Here is a 13,574-nt window from a genome sequence, read left to right as displayed (position 1 = left end):
TAGAGCTGGTTGGAAACCCAGGTTCTATTCCCGGGAAAGCCTGGTCTGCTGAGAAGCTTCACCCTTCCAAGGGGGATTTTGGAGTATGACTGCACACAGAACATGAGGGCAAGGCCATGACCGTGGCTAGCCCGACAGGCAGGTGTGGTCCAGTCTGCTAGAAAGCATGACCATGCATGCTTTTCTACAGGCAATTCCTACAGGCAATTCTTACTGTAGGAAAACCTGGAGAATGAAGATGTCATTGGGGTAAAAGAATCCCAGGGTGAGTGTGTGCATGTGCCTATGAGATAAGAAGACTTCTGGCTCTGCAAAATAACTCAGGGTTTCCATAATAATTAGTTCTCTGTGTGCAGTTGAGATTAGGATGAATGTTTAAGAATTTGATTTACACGTAACCTTTCAGAAACACATTAGTTGAGCAAAGGTACATTTGCGGTAGTTACCACCTTGGGAAAATGCAAAGAAATAAGAAACTATGAATTAGAGCCTCTGGAGTTTATGTACCCACGGAAGGAGGTGAGTACTCATGTGTGTGTTTATGTAGATAAAAAAGTTCATTGTATTCTGAGCCTGTCAGTCCCCAGGAAAGCAGACTTATTAGAAGTGTAAGGAATCAAGGGAAAATAGCGTAACGGGAGCAGTAGTAGATGATTTTAAGCACTGGGATGGTGGCTTAGGTACAGACAAGAGAATCCAGTTAGTGAAATTCAGTGAGTGTTGCTGCACATTTTTTTTTTTTTTCAGGCAACACAGAGTCTTTAAGCATCTCTGGAGCAACATGTGCCAGCATCTTGATGTGTGCTAAGGAAGCAGATAGAAAAGCCATGGATCCCACCTCTAGGGAGATCACCGTCTAGAGGGGAAACCTAGGTGCCAACAGGCAGATCTTTTTGATAAGCCCTTTGATAGATGGGGAGAATGAAGCCCAGAAACTCAGAGAATGTACATTTTACATTCCTCATGCTCTGATGTAAATGCTTTTGGAATAAACTGGAATTTGGACCATTAACTGCATCTTGCTCACTTTCTCAGATTCCGTGGGTTAATCCTGTTACCCTGCCCTTAATGAGAAGCATCGGTCTCCCTGCTTTGGTCCCTGAGAAAAGCAGATGTGTACTAATAGATTATATGAGACAGAGTAGTTTATGTATTTTATATTAGATTTCCTAGAATAATCAACTGGGCTTCCCCAATGACTCTGTGGGTAAAGAAGCCACATGCCATTTAGGAGACACAGGAGATGCGGGTTCTATCCCTGGGTCAGGAAGATCCCCTGGAAAAGGAAGTGGCAACCCACTCTAGCATTCTTGCCTGAAAAATCCCACGGACAGAGGAACTTGGCAGGCTACAATCCAAAGGGTCGCAAAGAGTCAGACACAACCAAGTGACTAAGCACACACACACAGAATGATCGACAAGGTCTCATGATATTTTAAAAATTGATTCCAAGTAGGTACTTGCTGCCTCTATGTACGTTATATGGACAGCTTTACGAAAACAGTCTAATGAAGTTCACTTGGGTAGTGAAGCTTCTGTCTCTGCATACATCCAGCCGCCACATCCCTATGGGAAAAAGAAATGATTCTAAAAGAAAACATTTCCCAGTTGAAAAGGAGCTTCTCAGGACATAGTGCCCATCCCTCAAGGCTGCCAGCAAGTATCAATTCTCTCATAGGAATTTTTTTAAATTGAAGTAGAGTTGATGTAACATTTTATACAAATTTCAGGTGCACACATAATGACTCACCATTTTTAAAGGTTATATTCCATTTATAGTTATTATAAAATATTGGCTATATTTCCTGTTTTGGACCACATATCCCTGTTGTTGTTTAGTTGCTAGTATCCAGCTCCTTTGTGACCCCGTGGACTGTAGCCCACCAGGCTCCTCTGTCCATGGGATTTCCCAGGCAAGAATACTGGAGTGGGTTGCCACTTCCTTCTCCAGGGGATCTTTGCAATCCAGAGATCGAACCTTGAGTCTCCTGCATTGGCGGGCAGATTCTCTACTACTGAGCCACCAGGGGAGTCCATATATCCCTGTAGTTCATGAGAATTTGATGATGGGAAAATTCTAACACACACATCTGTTTGTCTTCCCCCAAGCAGACTTCCAGCACAAGTTCACGGTCCAGGCCTCGCCCACCATGGATAAAAGGAAGAGTCTGATCAACAGCCGGTCCAGCCCTCCTGCGAGCCCCACCATCATCCCTCGCCTTCGCGCCATCCAGTGTAAGTCTGTTTCCCAAATTAGCTGGGGCCAGAACACACCAGGGCACCTGTCCCCTGTTCTGTCCAGCCACAGCCTGGTCAGGCTGGCTCCGTCATTACTCTGCCACCTCTCCTGGACAGTATGTGTACACATGCACACGTGTGAGGGCTTCCTAGGTGATGCTAGTGGTAAAGAACCCGCCTGCCAATGCAGGAGGCCTCAGAGACGCAGGTTCAATCCCTGGGTTGGGAAGATCTCCTGGAGAAGGGCATGGCGACCCACTCCAGTATTCTTGCCTGGAAAACCCCAGGGACGGAGGAGCCTGGTGGGCTACAGTCCATAGTGTTGCAAAGAGTCAGACATGACTGAAGTGACTTAGCATGCTTGCACTCACATATGTATGCAGGCCCTTATCCCCCATTACCTCATCTCTCTGTGAACTTGACCCTGCCTCCTCTACATTTCACTGTTAGCCAGATACCTACAGAGGGGTTTGTGGGTGTTGGCGGGATCTTTAGTGAATTACAGAGTAATTTGGGATGTGATGAAGGTACCCTGGACTTGGGATCTGGTATATTTAGGACTTGGGACCTCTGCCATATTTGGAGCATCATGGTATTTCTTTGGTCCATGCTTCCTAGGAAGGGGCTTTGTCAAAGTGCAGGTTCCAAGGTAAACTTGCCAAATACTTTACAATAGTCCAAATCTGAGCCAATTTTATTTTATGATGGTGTTTATTAAAAAGAAGTTAGGCATACCACACATATATACATATATTCCTAGTGTGTGGGAGGGAGAGGTTGAAGGGGCATACGCCCTAATTTAAAGATAGAGAGATTTCATCCCAGAGAAAACCCCCCAAGACCTGAATTTTGGGCTTTCCTTGAAAAATCAAATCAAATCAGTGGATTCTTTTTCTCGTGTGCTCTGTATTTTGCCTCAGTCCCATTAACTCTTTGTTTTCTGATAACTGGCTCCTTCCATTCTCCCCTGGGGAAGGGAATGGCTACCCACTGCGGTATTCTTGCCTGGAGAATTCTACGGACAGAGGATCCTGGAGGGATATAGTCCGTGGGGTTGTGGAGTCGAAGATGACTGAGCAACTAACACACTCCTTCTATTCATTGATGATATAAGGCCAGTCACTGAAGAATTTGGGTTTCAGCCCTTGCTCTAAGGTGTCAGGGTCAGGAGAAGGTTCCTCCTCCCCTCTCTGTTATATTTCTCCAGGCCTGTTGCTCCCAGTCTCTAATTTCCCTCTCCATAGTGTTGAACTCCTCACTTCCTTGCTTTCCAGCACTTTCTTACCAAAATTTCTTCACTTCTACATCATCTTTACTCCTTATCTCTCCCACCTACTTTCTCACCCCCTCCCCCCACATCATCCCCCAGGCCAATTCCCACCCACCCACCCCCAATAAAACATGTTCCCTAAGTCAGGTCTGTTTGGAGCTCTGGTGACTGGCTGGCCAGGATTCCACCTTCCACTGGACTTGGAAGAATCTGGGTGGTTTTCCCACATTTGGCACTTTGAGGGCACAGAGTGAATGGTGGCTGGGAACTCCCTTACATGCCCGGCAGGCTCCACTTGGGCACAGAGTTGCTCACAAAGTCTGACTCTCCCACACCTGCAGCTCCAGTTATGTGAGTGTGTGTATCTGGTCAGGAAGAGGCTAGTTTAGGGGGAAGCCTCTCTCTTTTCCTAATCCCATTTGACCTTTATTATTCACAGTGACACCAGGCGAAAGCAGCAAAACCTGGGGCCGGAACTCTGTGGTCCCCAAGGAGGAGGGGGAGGAGGAGGAGAAGAGGGCCCCCAAGAAGAAGGGACGGACGTGGGGGCCAAGTACACTTGGTCAGAAGGAATTTGCCTCAGGAGATGAAGGGTAAGAGCCAGATGATGGGAAATCCTTTAAAAATGCGGCGTGAAATACCTTTTTCTCTGTTGTGTGTTTCACCTTGTTCAAAGAAATTACATGCCTCTTGATCTTTACAAGAAGGTTTTCCAATTGCCTTGTTCCCTGGAACCTCCTAGTTCAGGAGTTGGCACAGTTTTTTTCATAAAGGGCCCAGTAGGAAGTATTTTAGGCTTTGTGGGCCATGTGGTCTCCGTAGTAACTACTCAGCCCCACGAGGTGGTAATGCAGAAGCAGCCACAGATCATGGACAATATGTGAATGAATGGACATGGTTGTGTTCCAGTAAAACTGAACAAAAACAAGTGATGGGCAGGATGTAGCTCGTGAGTTAGTTTGCCGGCCCCTGGAGCATCCTGTTCAGAGGAGCAAGTAGCCCAAGCATTTGGCATGTGCGAGGAGTTCCGCCTGAGTGTTTTACTTACACCTGGCTCTTGTCCTTAAAGCATCTGCCCAGAGGAGAGAGAAGGAAAGGCCAGATGACAGGGCTCTTGAGCGGAGGCTTGTCCTGAACCAGAGGCAGGCAGAGCTACCCGGCCTTGGAGGTGCAGGCGGAGGTCACTCCAGGGCCACTAGCCCTTCTCTATGAGCCCACCCTATAACCATGCTGATGTGTGTGAGACCCCTCTGGACAAAGCACACCGCAGGCCCTGTTGCCTTGGATGTGCTCGTGTTCTCACGGAGGGTTTGCGGCCCACGGGTCCTGGTCTTTCATAGACCAGTTGATTGTAGCGTGGTAGTGAAGCGCATGAACGCTGACTCCAGGCTGCCTGGGTGTGAATCCCGACTCCTCCACACCCAGCAGTGGGGCCTTAGGTATCCTCATCTGTTAAATGGGGATTCTCTCCATACCTGTCTCATGGAGTTGACCCTGAGTAAGCTTATCTTTGGGAAGTCCCTTAAAAGGTGGGCTAGCTCATAGTAAACTTGCATAAATAAACTTACGTAAATACTTCCTCTGATGATTCTTCCATGCTTCTCATGCAATTCTGCTTCATACCTGAAGAATGCACGTGATGGGCTATACTTCTTATTCTTGTGTTAGAATCTAGAACCATATTTCTTGACTTTTCCAAGTGTGAGGATAAGCAGCAGCCCTCTTTATCCTTTTTAGTGGCTTTCCAAAGAACTTCTAAGGTTGACTATTAGACTTAAAGGTGCCCTCAACCTGTAACTGGCCTTGGCCTTGGTATTTCTCTGAATACTAAGATTTCATGTCCAAAATCTATTTTGCTATGCTAGAACGTGAAAATAAGTTTTGGTTCATGAAGGATGGACTCTTTGAAGCCAGGCTTTGGAAGTCACTAGTTACCTTGGAACAGAAAATTTAGATATGTAGGGCAGGCCTCCCTAAGCTGTATAAGAAATCAGTGATGGAGTCCCCTGGTTGCTCTGCTGTACTAAATTCTGCAAGTGCAAACACTCCCTAGTCTGTCCCTTGAGCCTTGGCTAGAGTGGGGTTGAGCTGGGGCTGAGGAACCCAGTCACCCTGAGTCCCTTGGTATTTATGACATTAGTGTGATTCTGAGTAGGCTTTACCAGGTTGGCTATGGATTCCAACAGTCTCTCTGGTTCTGTTTCATTTCAGTGTATTTTTTGTCTTGCCAGTAAATTCACTGCATTTCAACATTACACAAAACATTAACTTTAGAATTTTCTTCCTCCTTACATAGATTTGCCCTCAAAACTTTTGAAGCAGTTCAAAATATGTGACTTAATTTTTCATGATTATCAATTCCTCTGAAGAAATAAAATCTCAGGAAAAGACTTAATGTTGGGAATTTTTGAGACCCTCTGTATGATACTGTTTCTAATGTTAGTTCCTGTTGACTGAAGAAAATATATAATGACAAAAAGCTGTACTGAATTCAACAACATTAGGTGAATTTGCATCCCCATCCTTTAAAAAAACAGTATGTTTCTGTAGGAAACATAAGCACCTGTCTGTAATCAGCAGCTATCTATGGATTCACAGCCCCCACCCCTCCTCCAATTAAGCTGTGACTGCCCCTGGGATGTTTATCCCACAGATAGGGAGGTCGTGGACCTGTGACCATTCCAGCAGGGCCATCTTGTTATGATCCCTTCATGATGTGGGCTTTGCAGACTGAACAAGGGGAGGGCAGCTGGCGAGGTAACAGGAGCCCAGCCTTGAGGGTTCTCAGGTGGGAGAGGCTGAGCAGCATGTATCCACTGTTGCCTGCTACTGATTCTCTTTATTCATTGAAGATCCCCTCAGAGACGGGAGAAAGCTAATGGTTTAAGTACCCCATCAGAGTCTCCACATTTCCACTTGGGGTGAGTCTGATCTTCACCACCTCATCACATGTACTATAATAATCCTCCTCTCCGCCCCCGTTTCCTTGTCCTCACAGCACACCCCGCAGAATCAAGCCTCATTATTGCCAGGGCCATGTTGACTTTTTTTTTTTTTGGAAGCAGTACCATCGTGCACCTTGGGAAAATTCCTGTGTTGGTCCGACTTAACGTTTCCTCGTTGCCCTGACCACTCCTGTTGTTAAGATTCTCCCAGCATCCTTTGTTTTAGGGAATCAGTACATGGCTGTTTATCCTTTGGTCTTCAGCACAGGCTTTGACGCTGCTGATCTGAATTCCCTGGATCCAGAGCTGGAAGGGATTTATAAGATTTTCAGTCAGAAGTCTCAGGCTGTGGGTTTGGCAGATGTTTCTCTCTGGCTGTGTATTTTGGTTGAAATCACTGATGTCTGGAATGTACTTTAATCACTGGTATTTCTGATAGCACTTGAAACAGAGATCTGCAGGCAGGGGAAAAAGCTGGTCCTTCTCCCTCCCTGGAGATGGGATGGGAAGAGTGGGCTTTAGTTGAATGGCTCTCTGTAGTCCTAAAATGAGAGCTGCCCCTGGTTATAATCCCAGTATCTCCTTGGCAATCATAGCCCGCAGATTCCTCAGGCCTCCTTCACTGTTCTTTAGGAAAAAGACCAGTGCTTGTGGGCCTCTGATGCCCTGTCCTGTAAGAGGGTTGGCGGGGTACCCAGTGTGTGTCCTTGGAATTACTGACTTGCCACTGGGAGCAGATAACAGGGATTTGAAAGCCAGCTCCTGTCCTTTTCCTCTCCGTTCCCAGACAGGCCGAGGGTTCGAGTCCAGCCTTATGTACTACCCACATAGGTCTGTCCCAAAGTGCACTGGGTTGACGCAGCTTTTGTCAGTCGATTTTTGTATTTGAAACATGGATGGCTTTGGAAGTTGCCTAAGCATGCTGGAGGCTTGGAAGGAGAAGTTGAGAAGTGGTGTGAGTGGCGTGGCCTGGCCCATCTCTGTGAGCTCATTGCCCAGTGCTTGCCTTGCACTGCACATCTCAGCATTGCAGTCTTTCTAATGTCACTGGTGTGTTGTATTATAGTCAGTGTCTGTGGAGTCTTGGCCTTTCCCTTAAGTTGGGCTTAGGCAAGACCCTGGCCAGGGCCGGGCAGTCCTCATTCCTTCTGTTCTCTCGCCAGCCTGCCCAGGAGGTCTTCCCACAGCTCCATGGCAGCATGTGTAGGGGTGTGTCATGCCTCTGCTTTTCTGTCCCTAGAGCATGTGCACTTCTGTTAAAGAAGCAGGTGGGCTCAGGAAGCTTTTTGCCTGTACCCTGAGGCTCTTGGGCTTTGCTGTAATGAAGCAGATGGGGAGAGGCCCCCAGAGCTAAGGGTAAAGGGGGTAACCCGTTCTGACAGTTTCATCATTTCCTCTTGTTCAGCCTCAAGTCCCTGGTAGATGGATACAAACAGTGGTCGTCCAGCGCCCCCAACCTGGGGAAGGGCCCGAGGAGTAATCCAGCCCTGCCAGGGTTCACCAGCCTTATGGAGATGGGTGAGCATTGCCTTTGTCTTAACTCCCTCCCGATCCCTCAGGGAAGTTGTGGCCAAGCTTCTCGGACTCTTTCAAAACCTCTAGCACTGCTTCGTGGGGCTGTTTCCTCTTTTCCTCAACTCTTGGTCCCGCACCCTATTCCCTCTGTTTGGCTCTACTCCCATTACAGGGAATATTTCCACATGACCACCGCTGCCGTGGAATCTGCCCTTGACCTCCTGTCCCAAGGGGCTGGTTATAGTCTCCTTAGGGCAGTGAGGCAGGGGGAGGTGTGGAATCAGGCACTTGCCTTTCCTGGGTCTGCTTCCTTGTATTTTAACGTGGGGAATCCATAGAATGGGAGATGGCAATAGAACCCCAGTGTTCCTCCAAGGAAGCTCTTCCAGTGTTGCCCTGTGATTACTAAATGTGTAAGGCCTTCTCCAGGCTGTCTCTCAGAAAGTACTCCTCGCTCTAGAATTCCAAGGTCATAATCAGTCAGTCCATAGAGTAGACTGGCCTTCATCCATGCCGAGGATTCTAATCCTTTGCAGGAAATGGGTCTTAAGACAAGTCTGTAGGTTGTCAATTCTAGAAATTCAAGGTCCCTTCCCATTTCTTTTTTAATTAATTTTTATTGGAATATAGTTGCTTTACAATGTTGTGTTAGTTCCTGTGTGTGTGTGAGTTGCTCAGTGGTGTCCGACTCTTTACGATCCCATGGAGCCCACAAGGCTCCTCTGTCCATGGGATTCTCCAGGCAAGAATACTGGAGTGGATTGCCATTTCCTTCTCCAGGGGGCCTTCCCAACCCAGGGATCGAACTGGGGTCTCCCACATTTCAGGCAGGTGCTTTATTATCTGAGCTACTAGGGAAGCCCAGAGTTAGTTCCTACTGCACAGCAAAATGAATCAGCTATACATATACATATATTCCCTCCCTTTTGAACTCCCTTCCCATTCCCTTCCAGTTTCAACTTGTAAAATAATTAAGGATGTACCTGTTCTGGGAAACTGACACGGCACTTCTATGACAGAAGGAGCAAATTGGCAGATCCCCTTTTCTGCAAATGGGAAAACAGGCTCTGGGAGGGAGAGCGACTTCCCCATGTTCGTCACCGTTGAGTGTGAAGTCCTATTGGTTCCTGGTCCTGCACCCCTGACTATTCAACCCCTGGATCCCTAGCACTAAGCCAGGGACCTGGGGTTGGGGAGAAGGACCAGATTTTTATTCCTGCAGCCTCGTTCCCATCTTCTGTTCCCCCTCCACTTCTCTCCTCTCCGCAGAGGATGAGGACAGCGAAGGCCCACGGAGTGGGGAGAGTCGTCTCCCGCCGTCACCCAGCCAGTCCTACCTCTGTATCCCATTCCCTCGCGGGGAAGATGGGGATGGCCCCCTCAGCGACGGCGGTCACGAGGAGCCCACCCCGGTCAACTCAGCCACCAGTACCCCTCAGCTGACGCCAACCAACAGCCTCAAGCGGGGCGGCCCCAACCACCGCCGCTGCGAGGTGGCTCTGCTCGGCTGCGGGGCCGTCCTCGCTGCCACGGGCCTCGGGTTTGACCTGCTGGAAGCTGGCAAGTGCCAGCTGCTGCCCCCGGAGGAGCCCGAGCCACCAGCCCGGGAGGAGAAGAAGAGGCGCGAGGGGCTCTTCCTGAGAGCCAGCCGGCCCCGCCGGAGCACCAGCCCCCCATCCCGGAAGCTCTTCAAGAAGGAGGAGCCCGTGCTGTTGCTAGGAGACCCCTCCGCCTCGCTGACGCTGCTGTCTCTCTCCTCCATCTCTGAGTGCAATTCCACCCGCTCCCTGCTGAGATCCGACAGCGATGAGATCGTGGTGTACGAGATGCCCATCAGCCCCGTGGAGGCCCCGGCCCTGAGCCCCTGCACCCGCAACCCCCTGGTCAACGTCCGAGTGGAGCGCTTCAAACGAGACCCAAAGCAGTCACTGACCCCCACCCACGTCACCCTCACGGCCCCCGCACAGCCCAGCGCTCACCGGCGGACTCCTTCCGACGGGGCCCTCAAGCCGGCTGCCCCTCCAGCCAGCAGGAGCCCCTCCTCCAGCAATGGGCTGAGTCCCAGCCCTGGAGCAGGTGAGACCTGCCCTCCTCCTCCTCCTCCTTCCTCCTTCCTCTTTCCCGCCTTGGGGCCTCTCTCCCAGAAGTGGAGATATCAGGCCGACCTCAAGTTCCTCCTCTGACTCAGCCAGTTGAGACAGGCTGCTCTGGGCCACAGGAGGGGACTGACGTCTGTCTGTCCTGTGCCTCAGGGGGGTCTTCCCTGAAGAGGGGAAGCAGACAGGCAGGATCTGGGGAGAATCCCACTGGGACTCCTGTGAGATGCTCAGGCCCTGGATCTGGGAGTGTACGGGCCAGTACTTTCAGGGCGCATCAAGGGTAAGAGGCCAGCTCTGTTTGTTCCCTGGAAAGAAGACTGCAATTACAGGGAGGAATCTGGCCACACACAGGAGGGTATTTTCTGCCACGTAGCTTAGCTCTTGCCTGTCATTACAGAGTGAGTACAGACCATGAGTACAGACACACTTGTAAGGCAGGCTTCCAGCCGGGCATCACACCCTGCATCGCTCATCCCTTACTCACACCTGACTCTCAGACGTGGAGATGCGTCCCGGTGAACTGCCGTGCCGCTGCACACCCTGTCCTTCTCTGGCTGACATCTGAGACACCTGAGCATACACTCTCACTCCTGCCCCATCCCTTGCTCCCTAGAAGACCTCGATCTGACATAAAAACTACCTGAAATCCCATAGGAGAGGAGGGTGTGGCAATACCCTTTCAGTGAGACGCAAATATGAGTGACAGCTGTACTTCACTATTCAGCTTGCCCTTCTCCTGCTCAGATTTTTTTGTTAAAATCAGACAGGTGGCCTCTTTGGAAAAAGAGACCCCCAGATTACTAGTCTTTAGGTTTCTGATGCATTGGAGAAGGAAATGGCAACCCACTCCAGTGTTCTTGCCTGGAGAATCCCAGGGATGGGGGAGCCTGGTGGGCTGCCGTCTGTGGGGTCGCACAGAGTCGGACACGACTGAAGCGACTTGGCAGCAGCAGCGGCAGCAGGTTTCTGATACCTGCTTTGTCCTTGTTGAGCATGCTAAGTCGCTTCAGTCATGTCTGACTGTGCAACTGTATGGACCATAGCACACTAGGCTCCTCTGCCTACGGGATTCTCCAGGCAAGAATACTGGAGGGGGTTGCCATGCCCTCCTCCAGGGGATCTTCCTGACCCAGGGGTTGAAACTGTGTCTGTTATGTCTCCTGCATTGGCAGGCGGGTTCTTTACCACGAGTGCCACCTGGGAAGCCCTTGTTCTTATCACACGTTTATTAAATGGATGAACTGAGAATGAAAGACATTTCCTTAAGTTGTTTCATTACAGATATGACCTCATGTGTCCGATTATTATAAGATACAGGGACCATGGTCTGTGCCCTGGATATGGTCTGTAGTTCACTGTTACACCCCCAGTGCCTGCCAACACACTGCATAACACAGAGTAGGTGCTCATTTCTCAAGTTATCCCAGGTGGTCAGGGCCATGGTCCGTGGGGCGGGGTGGCGGGGGGGTTGGGGCCGGGAGTAAGTGGCGTGTGTGGTCTGTCATCTGATACCTCTCCCTTTGTCTCTTGGACCAGGAATGTTGAAAACCCCCAGCCCCAGCCGAGACCCAGGTGAATTCCCCCGTCTCCCTGACCCCAATGTGGTCTTTCCCCCGACCCCAAGGCGCTGGAACACCCAGCAGGACTCTACCTTGGAGAGACCCAAGACCCTGGAGTTTCTGCCTCGGCCACGTCCTTCGGCCAACCGGCAACGGCTGGACCCATGGTGGTTTGTGTCCCCCAGCCACGCCCGTAGCGCCTCCCCGGCCAACAGCTCCAGCACAGAGACACCCAGCAACCTGGACTCCTGCTTGGCCAGCAGCAGCAGCACCGTGGAGGACCGGCCAGGCCTGCCAACTCTGCTCCCCTTCCAGGCGGGGCCGCTGCCACCCACCGAGCGGACGCTTCTGGACCTGGATGCAGAGGGCCAGAGTCAGGACAGCACTGTGCCGCTGTGCAGAGCTGAACTGAACACACACAGGCCTGCCCCTTATGAGATCCAGCAAGAGTTCTGGTCTTAGCACGCAAAGGGTTGAGGGCGGGCAAGGGGGGACGCAGGAGGAGACGGGGAGGGGAGCTGGCTGGCACAGCCCTTTCTCAGAATTGGACCCCCCTGAGCCTCCCGCCCTACTTCTTGCACTGATAATGCACTTTGAAGATGGAAGGGATGGAAGCAGGGCCCCTTCAGAGGGCTTCTCACCCTGCAGGGCCCTTCTCCCTAGGTCCGCTGGAGGGGCTGTGGCCATCAGCTCTGGCTGTGTGGGGGAGGGAGGGGTGCGTGCATGTCCCCCACCCTCCACAGTCTTCTCGCCTTCAGGGTGACTCTGCAGAGTCACTCAGCCGAATCTGCCTGCTGCTCCCTCTCTTCAGCCCCCAGGGGGTGCCCTCCTGGGGTCCCTCTGTTAGCCCTGAGTTCAGCCTTCCCACACACCCAGTACTGGATGTTCTCTGATTGATTTTGCTCTTCTTCCATGTGCTTTCCCGACACTCATGAATGAGAATCTCATTTGGTGTGAGATGTGAGCTTTTCTGCGTCCTAAGCCCTATGGTGCCAGCTGGAGAACGGAAGGCAGAGTGCCCCCTCGTTGGGCACAGGAATTGAGGGAGCTTGGACCACCTGCTGCACTTCCATGCACCCCCACTTCTTTATTTGAGCCTCCCAGTGGTACGGGACCTGCCTTCGTGAGAACTGGAAGGAGGAGGGAGTTAGGAAATACAGTCGAGTTGCAGTAAAGAGGGTCACAGTCTGTCTGTCCTCGTTCCTTTTATAAACACTCAAAGAAGAGCAGAAACCAGCACGTGTTGACAGCACCCATCTCCTGCCTGGGGGTCCAGACGTGGTCAGACCCGGTTCCGAATCAAATATGCACTCGTCCCAGGAATTGCCTGGGGAGGCTCAATCTCTGGTGTCAGTTCTGAAACCAGAGACAAAGTTCCTGTGTTTGCCCCTTTTGTCATCCGATCTGTATGTATCTTCCCTTGCCTTGATCTGCCCTCCAGTCCCTGGAATTAGTGGATCTGGGGTTACATGTTTGGTGGGGAGGTATCTCTACCATGCACCAGAATAGCATGTAGAATCGGGTCCTAGACACTGGGAGTTGGAGCCGTGGGGCTTCCTGCTTGCCCGTCATCATTCTGCAATGCCCATAAAGCCAAACGAGCCCTTAGTTCCTTGCGTGAATGGATGTGGTGGGTAATGATACCTGTAAGGTGCCCTGTGAGCCCCTCATGTACCCTCATCTTCAAGTCCGAGTGTTGGAGACCGACCAGGGCTTCTTGTCTCTGTGCACAAGTAGCCCCTGCTGCTGGGCCCCAGACCGTGAGTTGGATAGGAAGGAACAGAGGCCAATCCTGGCTTTTCTGGAATTCATTTCCTTGGCTTGAATGTTGAGCTTCTGGAGCTTTCTCACACGGGTCTCCTCCCTTCCTCTTACCCTGAGGCTCCCGAGGCGAGTGTGAACAGTTGTCTTTGAGTGGGGATAACGACAGGAGTCCTTAGTTCACGCT

The 13,574-nt window shown here is 50.8% G+C and overlaps 1 protein-coding gene across 4 annotated transcripts in view; it reads left to right on the top strand.

Moving 5' to 3' along the window:
* MAP3K9 (mitogen-activated protein kinase kinase kinase 9) overlaps positions 1-12,812 on the top strand; it is a 79,803-nt gene extending 66,991 nt beyond the window's left edge. The window contains exons 7-12 of one of the 4 annotated variants that reach the window (XM_027552300.1): positions 2,110-2,235; positions 3,948-4,101; positions 6,361-6,429; positions 7,859-7,971; positions 9,238-10,044; positions 11,604-12,812. In XM_027552300.1, the coding sequence (XP_027408101.1) occupies positions 2,110-2,235; positions 3,948-4,101; positions 6,361-6,429; positions 7,859-7,971; positions 9,238-10,044; positions 11,604-12,088 (1,754 nt within the window). In that variant the 3' untranslated portion in view covers positions 12,089-12,812. The remainder of the gene's footprint in view (positions 1-2,109; positions 2,236-3,947; positions 4,102-6,360; positions 6,430-7,858; positions 7,972-9,237; positions 10,045-11,603) is intronic. The other 3 variants (XM_027552301.1, XM_027552303.1, XM_027552302.1) reach the window with 3 other exon arrangements.
* Positions 12,813-13,574: the final 762 nt, after the last annotated feature.

This window comes from Bos indicus x Bos taurus, chromosome 10 (assembly GCF_003369695.1).
Source record: "Bos indicus x Bos taurus breed Angus x Brahman F1 hybrid chromosome 10, Bos_hybrid_MaternalHap_v2.0, whole genome shotgun sequence".
Classification (NCBI taxonomy): domain Eukaryota; kingdom Metazoa; phylum Chordata; class Mammalia; order Artiodactyla; family Bovidae; genus Bos; species Bos indicus x Bos taurus.
The sequence above is the reverse complement of the archived record's forward strand: the minus strand, read 5'-3'. Positions and strand labels throughout refer to the sequence as shown.